This window comes from Labrus bergylta, chromosome 14 (assembly GCF_963930695.1).
Source record: "Labrus bergylta chromosome 14, fLabBer1.1, whole genome shotgun sequence".
Lineage (NCBI taxonomy): Eukaryota > Metazoa > Chordata > Actinopteri > Labriformes > Labridae > Labrus > Labrus bergylta.
The window spans coordinates 16,404,673-16,419,874 of NC_089208.1; the positions used below are offsets into that span (position 1 = coordinate 16,404,673).

A 15,202-nucleotide genomic window follows, 5' to 3' on the forward strand; every position below is an offset into this window, starting at 1 on the left:
GAGACCCAAACCCCCAGATTCCCCCATCAGGACGAAGCTAATGTCACCCTTCAGGATACTGAGGGAAAGGAGTCAGTCCAGGGAGAGGCTGATGACATTGAGACAACATGTGAATGATGGGGAAGGAACAGGAGATGTTGTGCAAACCTTACCCGAGTATGAGAGAGGAGGACAGGCAGAGCAGAGAGCCAGGAGGTCGGTCAGCCCGAACCCCTTCCTCTGGTTCTGTAGGGACAGACACACAAGGAGAAAGACTTTCTGACAGAGAAACCGATTTATCCACTTATTTGCTAAGTAACATGAAGAAAAAGGGAAGCTAGTTGTGGGAAAGTTTGTGTCAAATGTCGATGATTGATTGTGTTCATTGTAAATCCGTTACAGAAGGAAAATCAGTTTTTGGAGGCCACTTTGGAAGCATGGAAGCAACTTTTTGAACTTCTACCCACCATGAGCCATAGATAGAAAAACTTTCAGAAACTATTTCAATCTATTCTTCTGACATTTCATCGTTCACAAGATTGTCCAATGTGTTGCAATGCCAACATATTTATCCCAGTAAGAAAGTGCACCATTAAGATCCTGTTTTTAAAGCATTTTCACAAAAGTATGCGAGTTCTTCGCCTAGGTTTTGTATGTGACGTCCTTCTGTGGAGTGCTGGTTGTTATAATTACAATGTTCAAATGTTAAGTTACCCTGCAGTCAGAGTTCATTTGGTTCAGCAGGTGTTTGTATAATGAAGTGAAAGCTGTGATCTCAAAAGTGTCCTTTATTGTCATTTGTTTTGTTTTGTAGTGTTAAGGTTTCTTACTGGATAAACGGCATTATTTGTAAGTTTGTCCTATAAAAAAAAAAGAGAACTGAAACTTCAGATGGAAGTTGTCTTAAACCTGTGGAGTTCTTTAATCATCTGGGTGCAGCGTGATTTGAAGTGTAGTGATGAAAAGAAGACTAGGACTTTCCATGGTTTGCATAGAAAGGTCATCATAGCCATCTGAGGGTTAAGTGATCTACAGTTTTGCAACAGACACTTCAGTGTTAGTGTTTACATTCAAACACTGTTGGTCATCAGTCTGGTTTCTTCTTTTTGTATATTGTGTATTTGTATTTTGCCTAATTTTTAAAAAAACATTCTTATTATCCTTTCCTTGGTCCAGGTTACTCTCTCCTTCCAGCCGGTAAAGCAGACAACCTGTCAGACTCGAGTCACAGCGAGATCTCATCCCGCTCCAGTATCTGTTCAGTTGACTCAGTGCCAGCTCCAGGACTTGAGGATCGGTGTAGCAGCAGCAGGACCTGCTCTTCTTCTGCATCTAGTAATACTACAAATACAACCATGACATCTGCTGCAGTTCCTGAGAGCACAGCAGCCTTGCACTTAAATGCTGAATACAACCAGCCCAGCACAAGGTATGCACCCTTCTGTCATAAAGATATTCTTTAGAAAATACAATCAATTACTGTAAGTGCACTTCAAAAACAAGGTCGGCTTTCGCTCACAAAACTGTGTCCCTGTGCAACTGAGGGACCTGGTGTCTCCTGAAACCAAACAGTACATTGCTATATAACAGTCATTTCCGAGGAGTACTCTAGCATACAAGTCCTTGGGGATTTACAGATTTTTAATTATAGTTTTGGCTGCAGTGTTTTGAAGCAGGACAAGTTCCTTCTCATAATGAGATATCTAAAGTAAATAGAGAAAGATTACGTTCCATATCAAGAAGATATTTTGAAATTCCAGCACTTGTTTAAAAAAGCCAATAGAACTGAAAAGAACGTATGGTGTCTTCATTCTGTTTTATTGAATTTCTTTGTATAGTTGTCACTTAATCCAGTGTGTGGTCATTTTAGGGAAAAAAAGCAATTATCCTAAAAATCATAAGACATCTCCAGGACACATCTCCATTATTACTTTCTAATGAAATCTATGGTATCATGGGAGGTTTTTATTTGTTTCAACTCCTGAAAGATATTAGACCCTGTGTAGAAATAACATTGAGTCTAATCACAAGAAACAAGTCATGGATGGATGGGGAGTCCTCCGGTATGTTAGGACAAGTAGAACACCAACAACTGCACCAATAAAAACTCTCTTGAGATCTTACAACTAGAAGAGTCACTAAGAAGGGAAGGTAATCTGTATGTGTCCTCTCCAGATGGGATTCAAATCACTGTAAAGGTCAATAGGATTTTAATTACCCCTCCCCCATCACACATATACACACACACACACACACCTTTGAGGCCACAGTCCCATTCAGAAGTTCATAATGATCATGTGAACATAAGTGATCAAGATGTGAAATTGCACTGTGTAAATTCACTCTTCTGCATTTATGAAAGCTCATTTTCCTAGTTTATAGGGAAACCTGTTAGCTCCTATCACACCCATACCTTCCTAAAAATGAATAGGTATTAGAGCAGATATTTTCCCCCCAGCTGTGACTGAAGCCTCAAACCACAAGGGCACATTCACACTGAAACAGTTAATCATCAGAAACCTTCCCGGTGGCCAACAAGAGCGAAGACACTCCTCGCGCACACGCTCTGCTCTCTCAAATTGCTCCTCCAGCTGGATTCCAATTATGTCCTTTCTCATTAAAGCTCACAGAACTGGAAGTCGTATAACACGGCAGCTTTATTTTTTATTAGATTCCAACAGTTACTGCCCCCCCCCCCTCCCTCTTCAATGTATCGGTTTCCACGCAGTAGGCTTTTTTTTTAATCTGGCCGAGTAAACAACACACCTGTTTTTTATTGTCTGCTGTTTGTTTATTGTTCCTCTATGATCGGGCCGCTCTGTCTCACAAAGTGGAGACTATAAAATATCTCCAGACGCAATAATCGGTCTGCTTCTCTGATATCATATTACCTCGCCAGCCTTGCTGTATAACACGGGCCTGTGGATGAAATATGGCTCAGTTTCATTGAGTGGCTTGTTTGTCAAGTAAAACCATGACAGTGAATCAAAGTGTTAGTTTATGAAAAGCAGCCAAGGGGAAAAACTTTTTTTGAGAAGCCAGACATGGTTATTCATCATCAAGGACCCCTGTCAAAATGCTTGTTTAGTGATTAAAGTGTACAGACGAGGCATAAGCTTTAACAGCTGAACATTCAGAGTGACCTCATTTTACTGGTGATACAACAAACACCTTAGAGACAGCTGCACAATAAGTTATTATTAGTTAAAAAGTAGAATATTGTATACAGACAACATGCAGCATCTGTGTTAGATTGAACTTTATCTGGTTCTGATTTGTCTTGATTTGTTTGTGTTGACTCTCCGACCTGTCTGTCCTCCATCCAGCAGCTTTTTAAATCCATATTGAACCTCCACCTGTGCCCTGTTCTCCCTCTATCTCACTACTTATGATCAGATCATTTCAGAACAAGTTACTTACAACTTGGCCCTAAATAAGACACCTCTTTCTCTTTGTCTTTAAAGTTTGAGGCTGATGTCTCTACTTCTCCACCAGTCTCTGCTTCATGTACTTGTACACTGAATTAACGTTTGATAAATAGTGTAGGAACATGCACTCATATCCCAATCTGCTTTTCATTTTTTATTTATTTTATATAAAATTCTGTGGCATATAAATGAATACAAACACCATATTGCATAAAACCTGAGCTAGTTTCAACAGTATTCCATAAATGGCCTTTAAAATACATAAAAATCAACATTAGTCACACAACAGACAGAACAATACACAAACTCAAGTAAGACATCCCTCTGGTTCATTTTTGTAAAGGTTTTTGTATTGATTTTTTCAGCGTAAGCATCAACATTAATCTATTCACTTTGACACTTTTTTCACAGCAGTTCCTCGTCCTTGGCCCGGGGACATGTAACGCGAGCCTCCACCTTCACCTCCTCCACCTCTACAGAGGAGCTGACCCCGGACCACACCTCTCTGGACTCAGTGGCAGACAGTGGCCGAGGCAGCTGGACTTCCTGCTCCTCCAACTCCCACGACTCCTTCCAAAGCCTCCCCATCTCCTCCTGCCGGCCCTGGGACCACGGCATTCACGGACATCCGCTCTCCCTCCCCTACACGCACCTGGGCACTTTCAAGCACACGCAGCTGGCAGGGCCAATAGCGGAGGTGGAGGCCGCTGCAGCCGCTCACACCTGGACAAATGAGGACTCTTCTGTCAAGCATCACTCCAGAGACTCCAGCTCAGATCTGTCCAATCAGTCGCGGCAGAGCTGGGCATCATCCAGCTCGCTGTCGGACACCTATGAGGGGAATTATGGGACGATAAAGCGGAGAAACACCACGGAGAACCCCTCCTCTCCCACCATTGAGGAAGGAGGGCAAAGCACAGACCCTGTCTACAAAACGGTGACGTCAAGCACAGAGAAGGGCCTGATAGGTGAGGGCTCGGGCTGAGGTTTTGATAAACAGTGGTCAACTTTGTCGCCACGTGTGTGAGCGTCAGCTTAGGAATGTGTGGATCTAAAGATAGTTACAGTAGAAAACATTATTCCCCTTTACTCAGCCGGTTAAATTAGTTCAGCTGTTGTTAAAGCCAATGAGTTCAGCGTGCTGTTGCGAGGCACGCTGTTACAGTATAGCTAACTGATAGCAAATGCTGAATTTGAATATTTCTGAGATCTTAGGCTGAGGATTCACACAGTTATCATTCAAGACAGGGTAGGCATCAGTCTGACCGGAGTTAAGGAGCTAGGGAAGAAGCCAGGGAGTGTCTTTAGGATCCCCAACTTTAGTCTAATGGTTATCTATAAGACTGCATTTCCTAGTTCCTTTCCTAGTGGTCTCTTAGATTTTTCCTACTTCCTAGGGGATATCAAAACTTTTTGATAAATACGAGTTGTAGAAGACTATTTAAGACAGTGTTTTTGCAGTAACGATTCAACTATTAAGTGTTTCTATAATTAGATTGACGGGACATTCATTTGCAAAAGTTTAAATAATCGATCAATCGTTTGAGTCTAAGCTTTTAAAATATACCTCATGGAAATAGACAATTCTTATTTAGTAAAAAACAAAAACCCTGTTGACTCTAAGCTCTAAGACTTTTTCTACTTTCTTTGTCACTTTAAGAACCAAACGATTAATCCATTATTCCGATAAACCACTTACTAGTTATGAAGTCATGAAATTGTCAAATATGGCTCTAGTTGTTTCTGTACATGCCGCAGCCATCCATCTCATTGATTTAATTTGTTTCCTTTTAATTTTCCAAACACTTTGCTGCATGTGTAGTTGTTTATCCTGTTCATGAAAACACCACATTGATTTGATTTTTTTCATTATTATCTTTTTTTTCTGCCCTCCTTCACATAACTCCTCACCTACCTCTTTTTTTTTTGTTGGAAACTTCTTTACCCCCTCCCCCTTCACTCCTCATCTTTCACCCCCTCCTCCTTCACTCCATCCCTCCTTTCTTTTGATCTCCACCTACATCCAGTGTATTGTATCACCTCCCCTGCCAAGGATGAGCGTTATCGAGCTCCCCCTCCCACCCCTCCAGGCTACCAAGGTCTGGCTCTGGGGGATCTCGGCCTCACAGACGGAGTAGTAGGAGGGCCAGGAGGTCTCCTCCCCAGGCCTCCTCACCTCAGACCTCCGGACTACAGCGTGGCGTTGCAGAGGAGCAAACTCCTGCAGAGCCCCGGAGCAGCAGGGGGTCTGGCTGAGGCTCGGAGGCTGGCTGCTAACCATCATCTCCAACAAGAGGGCCGAACTGGAGGCTCCACCCAGGACCACTCCAGACCGCCCAGCATCTGCCTCCCAACACAGGAGCTGGCGGACAGTGAGGACGGTACGTCTTCAGCAGCAGTCTAATGATTTAACTGAGAGTAAACGAAGTCATGGTTCCCTTAAATAACAATCTAACACTTCTACATTACATTTCCTTTTAAAGCTGATTAATGAGGTCTGAAAACAAAAGAAGAAGAAAATAGAAAGATGTTTGTCTCGTTTCTATTAAGAGACCACTGTCCTCTTCAAAGCAGTCTTATGGGACCATATTCCTTACTGCTATGCAGTTTAGGGCTGCAGAAATGCAAAATTTTCTCTAATCGATTACTCTTCCCATTGTTAAAGCGAGTACTCGAGTAATCGTTTTTGTAGTTCTTTTTTTTTTTTCTGTGATTCTTTCCCCCCATGGGAGGCCCCGCCCCCAACTATGACGCGATGCCGACTGTATCTATTGATTAATTTGAATCTTCAGGATTTTAATAATTGTTAGTAAGAGGCCTTTGTATTAACATTCAAATTAAGACATTTCTTACTTCAACAGACAGCAAACCTCAAATAAAACTTCACACAGACATGTTATGACCGTTTTAACACTTTATTATAATTAAGAGCAGTGATTGTGGCGAGCGGACGTGCAGTCATCAGTGCACACTCATCACACGTTGAAGCTGTTTTGACAAAGTCTGCAGTGTAGAGCACACTCTACTCTAGTAAATGAAGTTACAATAGAACAGGTGGACGATTTAAGTATCTGTCTGTTTCATCTTTCTCCTCTGTGCGTAATGACACACTCGCTCGTCCGTCCGCTATGAGCTATTTCTCCCTATAAGGTTATTCTGTTTTGTAGTTATTAAAAGAATAATCATCTAAAATTCCAAAATACAGGAAAACATCTAGTTATGCTGCTCTGTCCTGGATGATCAAACGTCATTGGTTTAGCGGGGGAAAGCGGTAATCGCAAAGTGAAAGTCCTTCTTTTTCTGTGGACTAAAAAGACAATTTGAACTGAACTTTCATAGATCATATTGCATATTTCGTTTGTTTGGGACTTTTTGTTCATTGTGAATTCATAGGGGGGTTAATTAAAGGGTTATTCTAGGGTAGCAGCGTACGGATCAACAACGGACGCGTTTCAGCACAGAGCCTTTATCAGCGCTTTGTTTGTCATCTATTTTTTTTTTTAGCGCTTGTGCTCCTTTTTTTCTGTTTTGAATTAGGTCTATCCTAGAACCCACAATGCAACAAGAAACATTTACAAAAATGTGGACCACAAAACGATTATCGATTAAATTTTTTTTGTAACCGATTATTATTTAATGAACGAGTACTTGGGTACCCGAGTACTCGTTTGCACCCCGAATGCAGTTAGTAGTATGTATATGTAGTATGACACTTTGTGTGATATGTGTCATTAGTATTCTTCAATGTTAACTTAGCTGTTTGGCAGCTCTCTCAGAACAAGGCTTTAATAGGTTTACTCTTGCCAACTAGAAGCACTTACATTACTCATGTAATGTTTCTCCATCTGATTGCAGGTATAATAAGTTTGTTATTAAACACCCGTAAACTAAGGGGGGGGTGGGTCGCATTAAGTACCGTTAAAACTGTAACAAGCACTGCCACTTACAAATATTAAAAAATAAAATAAATAATTTGTAATACTCTGTAAATCAATCCATCAATTTTCTGCCTCTGAACCTGGATCAAAGTACTGTTATTTGATTATTGAATGTTTTTAATTACTCTTTTTGACGTACTTTAAACATGCTGTAACGATTCATAATTCCCACTGCTGTTAGATTATTCTTTCATACTTTGGCCGACAACATGATAAATTGAATGAAATTGAATTCCATGCAGTATTAAATAGGTCTTTGGAGGTCTAAATTGAACTTTGTGAACCCTGCTGAAACCCTGTAAAAAAAAAAGAAGTAGCAAAGTATGAAATTCAGGATTTGTAGACATTTGTCCTCTCTTCTCTTTTCCAGATGAACAAGTGTCGGCAGTGTAGGGACCGTGACGTCACACTCACACACGGACCAAGTGGTGTTGATCAGGACTGAGGGAGCAGCCTGTCATCAGAGCACATTTTTCCCCCCTCCCTGGACCATAATGCACCTGTGTAGACCTGAGCAAGGGGGGTCGGTGTGACCGCTGACCTCCCAGGACTCGTACATTCACCTCTTTTTAAGCCCATTTCACAAAACAAAGAACAAAAAGAAGATTTTAGACTTTTTACTAACTCTTGAACAAAGCTGGTTGACAAGCGTTTAAAAGGACAAAAGACGGAAAGAGTGACGATGACGACGTCGCATGAGAAGAAGTCAGCCTCCTTGAAAACAGACCATGTACCTCCATTTTGCACTCCAAGCTCTCGTGTCTAAAGGTGTTTCGCTTTTTAAAAAACATAGTTTTAACATGTTGTACAGATAATGCTTCTTCTTTTCATTGACATCTCTGAGCTTTGCTAAGTTTTACATGAAATTGTTATGAGGAGCATGCAAAGGGATTCAAGTCTGTAGTCCATAGTGTAAGAATAAGCAAAGGTGTACATTTATTTTTTTGGTTATTGTTTGCAGTAAGCTCAAACAAAGATGAATGTTAAATGATGAGAGACACAGAAAGCAGATTTAAGTTCTCATGAGGGTCTTTGTCTGGGCTTATCAGACCCTGGCACTGATGTTGTAAATCACATAAATCTTTTTTTTTTTTTTTCACACCAACACATCAAATGCTGAAAAAAACAGCTACAAAACCAACTTCATAAGAAAAGATACTTTCAACTTTGACTGAATTTTAGGTCAGGAAAGCCACATAGAGCCCCTAAACACAGTTTAACACAGTTTATCTCAAGAGAACTCCTGAAGTAGCAAAGTGCATGTTTGTTTGTGTTTACCACTTATTGGACATTGGAAAAGAAAAGAGAGAGAGACAAACAGCATCTCTCAGGCAGTTCAGCGTCTCTGCCAACAGGCCGCCTCTCTTATTGCTCGTTCAGTCTGATGTGAGGTACTTTAGCGGCATGCTGCCTCCTGGATGTTCTATAAAAAACTGTATTATAACTTGTTTTTAATGAGCTGAAGAACAAATGCCTCGCTGCTTCCTGTAGAGTAAAACATCGTTATTGCAGCAGCTATCATAAAAACAATAAATTAGCACTGTGTGGTCGCACAGCGTGCATGTATACACACACACACACACAAACACACACATCATGAGATAAATTACAGTGTTTACACCGACGCTTACATGTTTTGTTTACAGTGTTTATTAGACTAGTTGTCTATTGATTTACAAGCTGAAATGTTGAAGCGTAATACTCTGGGTTTATTTGACCTTGTAAATTTGTTTATAATGCAGCAGGAATGTGAGATGCAGCATAAAAATTTGACAATGCGCTCAGTGTACCTCTCATATCGTCTTTTTTTTTTTTTCTGCTTCTTATTTAAAAGGACGAGCAACAAAACAAGTCGACAGATCACGTGTTTATAACGCCTGGCTTGCATCTCCTTTCATGTGCATAGACAATTCTGTAGAATATTTAAAGGATTTGCTTAAAAATAGTTTATTTGTATTGAAAGCAGAAGAAAACGTGTACATTCTGAGTCAAGTTGGTGTTTTCTCTGCAGTGCAGCAGGGTCAGAACTGGAATCTTCTCTCCTTATTGTGTATCTTGCGCTCTGTGATGCTTCTTTTCTTTACTTTTGCCACACAAAGACTTGAAATGATTGATGCTACTATATACATGGCATATATATATATATAGGAATTTATACGCATTTTTTTTGTTTCTTTGCCATAAATTAATTTGAACTGATCATGTATAGATGAGTACAGAGAGTCCTCTATAAAGGCTATTTTTAAATATTTTGTTATAAGAAATAACCCGAGGTTGTGATTGCCCCGTGTCGTCGGGCAGGAGTCTTTTAAGGAATTGATCCTAGTTTTTCTTTTCTTTTGTGTGTGCGTGTGTGTGACTTGTTTTTTCTCCCCTCACACTCACTGTTGTTGGTGCCATTTCTGCTCTGTCTATAACCGTAAATGCTGCTGTGTTTTGGGATATGACTGTGTGTGAACGTGTGTGTGTGTGTGTGTGTGTGTTGTGGAATTATATTTGTGAGGTTGAAATCAACATAGCCTTTTGTTTTTAATACCGTCTTGATTCAGCACATAAGGACAGGCTCAGAAGTCATTTTCAATGAAAACCCGTCTTAGCTCGCAGCTTTGATTATTCTTGCCTGCAGAACATTGGAGCCCTTGTGGGACTCTTTTTTTTTTTTTTTGGAACAAGACTATCTTCTTCAAACTCTGACTGGATGATTTAGAGGAGTTTTTGATGACAGCTCAGTCTGTTTGAATTTAACACAACAAGCCCCGTCATGATGGTGACTATTATCTGGTTTCTCTCCCCTCAACACTGTCAGCTCTGCAGGACTCTTTGACCCTGCTTGACTTGTATGATGGATGTCACTGAATCCATTGTGACCCTAACCCAAGTCCCCTTGCTTTAATAACAATAGTAGAAATGTTGTTACAGACGGAGTCAGAAACTGAAAACTACTTTTTTGTCTTTCCTCTTTTTTTGCACATCTGAATTCCTCAGATTCTTTACCGTAAATCAGTATTAATGTTCTGCACGGACGATTTAGAAAATAACTGAATCTACAAACTGGCCCTTATGTCATGAATGTGATAGATTTTAGTCAGAGGAAACTCTTTTTATTTTACCTGGCCTGCTTTGAAATGTTTGGATGAGAGTGAAACATCAGGTAACACATTTAGCTTTTGTCTGTCTCTCCTTTAATGTTGTTGTTTCTCGGAGAAGTCCTAACTACAAGAAGGGTTGTTTTCATGGAGGATCTGGCAGTGAGCAGCTCTTGGCACTGTGAACAAAACTAGTCAGTGTTTTTTTCAACGTAAGACTGGAGAGGATAAACTTCACGTCTTCTCGTAGCTTCTGAAAATATCTGCCTGATACTAAAGACCCATCCCCCCCCTCTCATTTCTCCTCCTCGTCCTGCCATGTTTCCTGGAATGCAATAAGAGAGATGTGAATGTGTTTTGTTATTTAGACATCTTTTGGCATTACAGCAGAAATGCACAACAATAAGCTTCAATATGTGGTGAGTGTGCTGCACAATCTGTACAAAGAGGTATTATTAACTTGGTCTGTGGCTTAAAGTTTGCTTCACACTTCTCATAGCTGTTGTAACTTATGTCTTTTAGAAAGACAACATGATTTTGCTCGTATGCTTTTTATGTATTTTTTACGAGTGATTGTAAATAGTTGTTATATTTTTGTTTAAGAGAATGTTTGAAAATAAAAAAATAACTTTTATTTCTCCAAGTCTACTGATCTGAATTTGGAAAATGAATAAAATGTAAACCAACTATTTGTGTTTTTATTGATGGCTGGACGTTATTTCACTCAAGAAAAACAAAAACTGGGGACGGGGTGGGTAGGTTCTTCAAAATTTTCATGAAAAAATGTTGACCGAGAACCTGTAGAAAATTTTCAATAAAAAATGTTGACCGTGGACCTGTCGAAAATGTTCATGAAAAAATGTTGACGGCAAACTTTTAAAAAAATTTCCAGAAAAGATGTTGACTGCGGACCTGTCGAAAATTTCCATTAAAAACTGTTGACTGCAAATTTGTTCAAAATGTTCATGAAAAAATGTTGACCCCCAACCTGTCAAAAATTGTCTGCACATTTAAACCACTTAAAAAGCTCTAAGAACCAATCTTATTCTGTCTCTTAGTATCACATGGCCACTTAATACGAAATGTCTCCACAGATATACCTCAACAACTTTAGGGTGTCCCCAGACTTTTTCCTCACAACTCACCATGAGGTCAACAATAATCAATTGAAGTGAAATATTTGATCGACTACCGAACTTATCACTGCAAAATTTGTCATAGACAGTAATGATGAATTGTAATAACATTTGTGATACCTTAAGTTTCCATTTAGCACAGTCATCATGCCAATACACTTTACATCCTTCAACTGCGTGTCACAGCTGTAAGCAAATGTTAGCATGATAACACAGTAAACCAGTGGTTCCAAAACTTTTCCTGCTGGGCCCCCCTTTGGCAGATGAGGATATTTTCAAGCCCACCCACCCCTTACCATGCATATCAACATAATTGAACAAAACACACTGTCAGTCACGCAACACACTGTCAGTCACGCTCTATGCCCACAAATCCCTACATTTTCATACTACAGTAGCTGCAAAACGAACAGAATAGCAACTTCAGTGTGGCAACAAACTAAAACAGCTAAACAAGCCACTTTTAAAGCAGATGCAATTAAAAGTTATGCAAAACCATGAAGCTTCCAAATTTGTGATGCCTAGTGTCGATTCATCTGCCACAGGTTTACCTGGAAGGCCTCTCACAACATTTGACAAACTCCTGCGCCCCACTTTGCAAATCACTGCACTTAACTAAGCTTACAGACTACACTGTCAAGTTACATTGTAATATAAAGCATGTTGCTAACATGCTCAGCAGTTAGCTCCAAGCACTGAGAACAGCCTCTGTGAATCTGATAGCTATAGGATGTAGACTTGAAGTCATGCTTATCAATATATAAGCACTTTCATTTCACAATTTAATAGATATGCTACTAACTTGAATTTATTTCTTGAAGTTTGTCACCACTATGTTTTGTGCAACAGGTTAGGGAAAGGCTTTTGTCTTGGCTTAATGTTTTGTTTTTTAAAACAACAATGTTTTCGGTGTAGTATCTACTTTTTTATTCCTTTGACTAATGAATCGCCACTCAACAGAAAAGGAGCCTAATTTCCACTTGCGTAACCGAGATGTCCTTAGGTTCATCCTCACTATCTCTCCTTTTTATGCTCTGTGAATGTCAGTTCTGATCAGAGTCATGCTGGCCTCAAGGTCATGATCTTTTTAGAACTCATTAGAGGTTTACTGTCACACAGAGAGGCAGGAAGTCATGCTGTTACCTCTGTGTGCATGTGTGTGTATACATCACTGGGTGCAACTTGAATGGGTCAATTGGTCATTGGCTACTGCAAAGGCTATTAAAAGTCCCTTCCTAGCTCCCTATTTTTAAAGGATATACATAATAATGAATTGAATAGCACTCCAAAAGCTGTATCAAGGGAACTACATTTTTTTTCCTGAAATAAGGTCGACATAAATGCCAGAAAGTCTGACTTATTCAAACAGTGTTTATTGAACTTTTGCTCAATGTGAACTTCTTCTTAAAGTCTCTGTTCTTTTCTGAGATAAAGTTATGGATTCTTACAGAGATGGGTCTGGATGGTGTAGCGGGTGAAGGGGCTGAGGTGTTTGTCGGGGGGCATGTTAACCAGCATGTTCAAAGAACTGGCCTCTCCACTTCAGAGAGAATATTCCAGAACGATGAGAGAAGTGAGGGTTCAGCTCCGAGTGGGATTCGAGTGGAAACGAGTCGAGGAAATTACACACAGCTTCAATTATACATCACAAAAGGGGAAAGAGCCCCACTGGATGGCAGAAGAGGAAATGTGGAAATGCTCGGGTTGTGTAATATGCTCCAGTGTGCATGTGAGTGTGAGTGTGTGTCACAGCACTACTCTATTCTGACTTTGAAGTTGTGACTTTGTCGGGAGCAGAAGCCAAGAGCAGGAGGTGAGAAAACTGAAACTTAACCACCTGAGGGTTGCCCACACACACAGGGGGGTATGGCTTTTAGCATTCCTGTCTAAATGAAAATGTGTAAAGCAAAACAGTTCAGAAAATATTCTTTCACCTGTTCAGTCTCTAGGCTGCCCTTGAGCAAAAATATGTGTGTGTGCATTTTGTTCTCACACACGAGTGAGAATAATTTCTATCCTTAACCTTTTGTGTCTTGTTTTTCAAAGAGAAGCAAATACTTGGAGAAAATATTGGTTGAATTCATAACTTGTGGTGTGTCTGATGTATAGGTGTAAAATCATCTCTTTCACCATCACTGTAGATATTTGATTTGCTCCTCCATGCATTATCTCATTCGGCATTTCATTGTATTTGGAACTAAAGTGCGACACATGCAATAGTTGCTCTTGGATGCACTTTGTAGTGACTTTGGATCTTACACAATTTGCAAAAAGTCTTTACTTTAAATGTAGGAAACCTGCAAAGTTTGTTTTAGCACTGTACTGTGTGACTTCAGGTCTTTTCCACTCTTTCTGTCAAGACCTAAGGTCAGTCAGTGATCAACGAGGCTGTCCAAGGATATGTGATGTCCAGCAGAGTCATGACTACACTTCATTTTCTTGTTCTTGTCGTGCCCTGCACCGTGTCACATATGGTCACTTAAGTCATTTGTCATAACACCTGCGGTTCTATAGCCAGAATGACACTGACTATGTTGAAGTCCTTGTACTCTGAACTCTAAATGGTAGAAAACCGACCAGGAAGCTAGAGTACTCTACTTTCTTGTTTTTTTTTAGCTCATCCAGGTAACATTCTTGTAAATTAGCAGCTTCTCCTGTTGATCACTTACTACAGACGTCATCCTGAAAGTGACATCGACATTGCAGCATTGTTTTTAGAAAAGTCATTCTTTTTTTTACTGTTATCTTGTTAGCACTGTTTGTTAAAGACTCCCTGAAGTTTGTTAACAGTTACAGTTCAGAATGTACTTTGCAAGGAATGTTTGATATCATTTTAATTATAAAGTAAGGCAACACATTTCTTCATTAATGATTTTTAAATAATAGATATACTTTGTTGGACTAAAAGTCTTTAGAATTTGTTGTTTAAATGTGTTTCCAGGTTCTCTTCCAGCAACTGTAGTCAAAAGCCATACAAATATCAATTGTGATTTTGGAGTGACAGAGGAGCAGCAGTTGTTTGAACTACATATCAAAGATAAAGATTTGATCTTCCTGAATATTAATGGCAAAAGACAGATTTTTCTTATTCTTTTGATCACTCCTCAAAGACTCTCAGCTCTGCCTCTCGTGGTCCATTTGTGGGGCAGGGAGCACATGTTGAGATGGCACCCTACAAGGTTACTTTGCCCATTTGTCATCAGTCCTCCAGGCTTCCTGCGGCTTGTAAAAAGGTTGAGGTCAGCGTCCTTGCATCAGACTGTCCGCGGCAATGTCAGCAGAGCAGCTCAGATGAACGACCTGACAATCTCCACAGAATGTAACCCCATGCTCGGCCCTGATGGTAATCTTTCAAGCTCATTTATTTTCTTATTCACCCCGTTTTATGGCATTACAGTGTCAGTTTGACTCTCTTCAAATGTAAAACAAGTTTTAGAATCATTCATTTTAATTTCTTTGTACTGAATGCATATCCAGGAGAAAATCCTGAATAAGTAACTGAATCTTGCGTCTGCTATTTGGTAAGAGAAAATGCAAGTGCTGGTTTTAACCTATGATATATAATGGATGTATTTGTTAAAGGACTATGTAAAATAATAAACATAAATGTTGCCATTTGATCCATTGTAGAGTTA

At 39.8% G+C, this 15,202-nt stretch overlaps 1 protein-coding gene across 13 annotated transcripts in view; it reads left to right on the forward strand.

The window, feature by feature from the left end:
- The window catches only part of LOC109999214 (Rap guanine nucleotide exchange factor (GEF) 6), a 141,040-nt gene extending 129,922 nt beyond the window's left edge, over positions 1-11,118 (forward strand). For 10 of the 13 annotated variants that reach the window (XM_065962873.1, XM_029281246.2, XM_065962875.1 and 7 more), the window contains 4 exons: positions 1,156-1,408; positions 3,819-4,375; positions 5,435-5,788; positions 7,716-11,118. In XM_065962873.1, the coding sequence (XP_065818945.1) occupies positions 1,156-1,408; positions 3,819-4,375; positions 5,435-5,788; positions 7,716-7,738 (1,187 nt within the window). In that variant the 3' untranslated portion in view covers positions 7,739-11,118. The remainder of the gene's footprint in view (positions 1-1,155; positions 1,409-3,818; positions 4,376-5,434; positions 5,789-7,715) is intronic. The other 3 variants (XM_065962877.1, XM_065962868.1, XM_065962874.1) reach the window with 2 other exon arrangements.
- Positions 11,119-15,202: the final 4,084 nt, after the last annotated feature.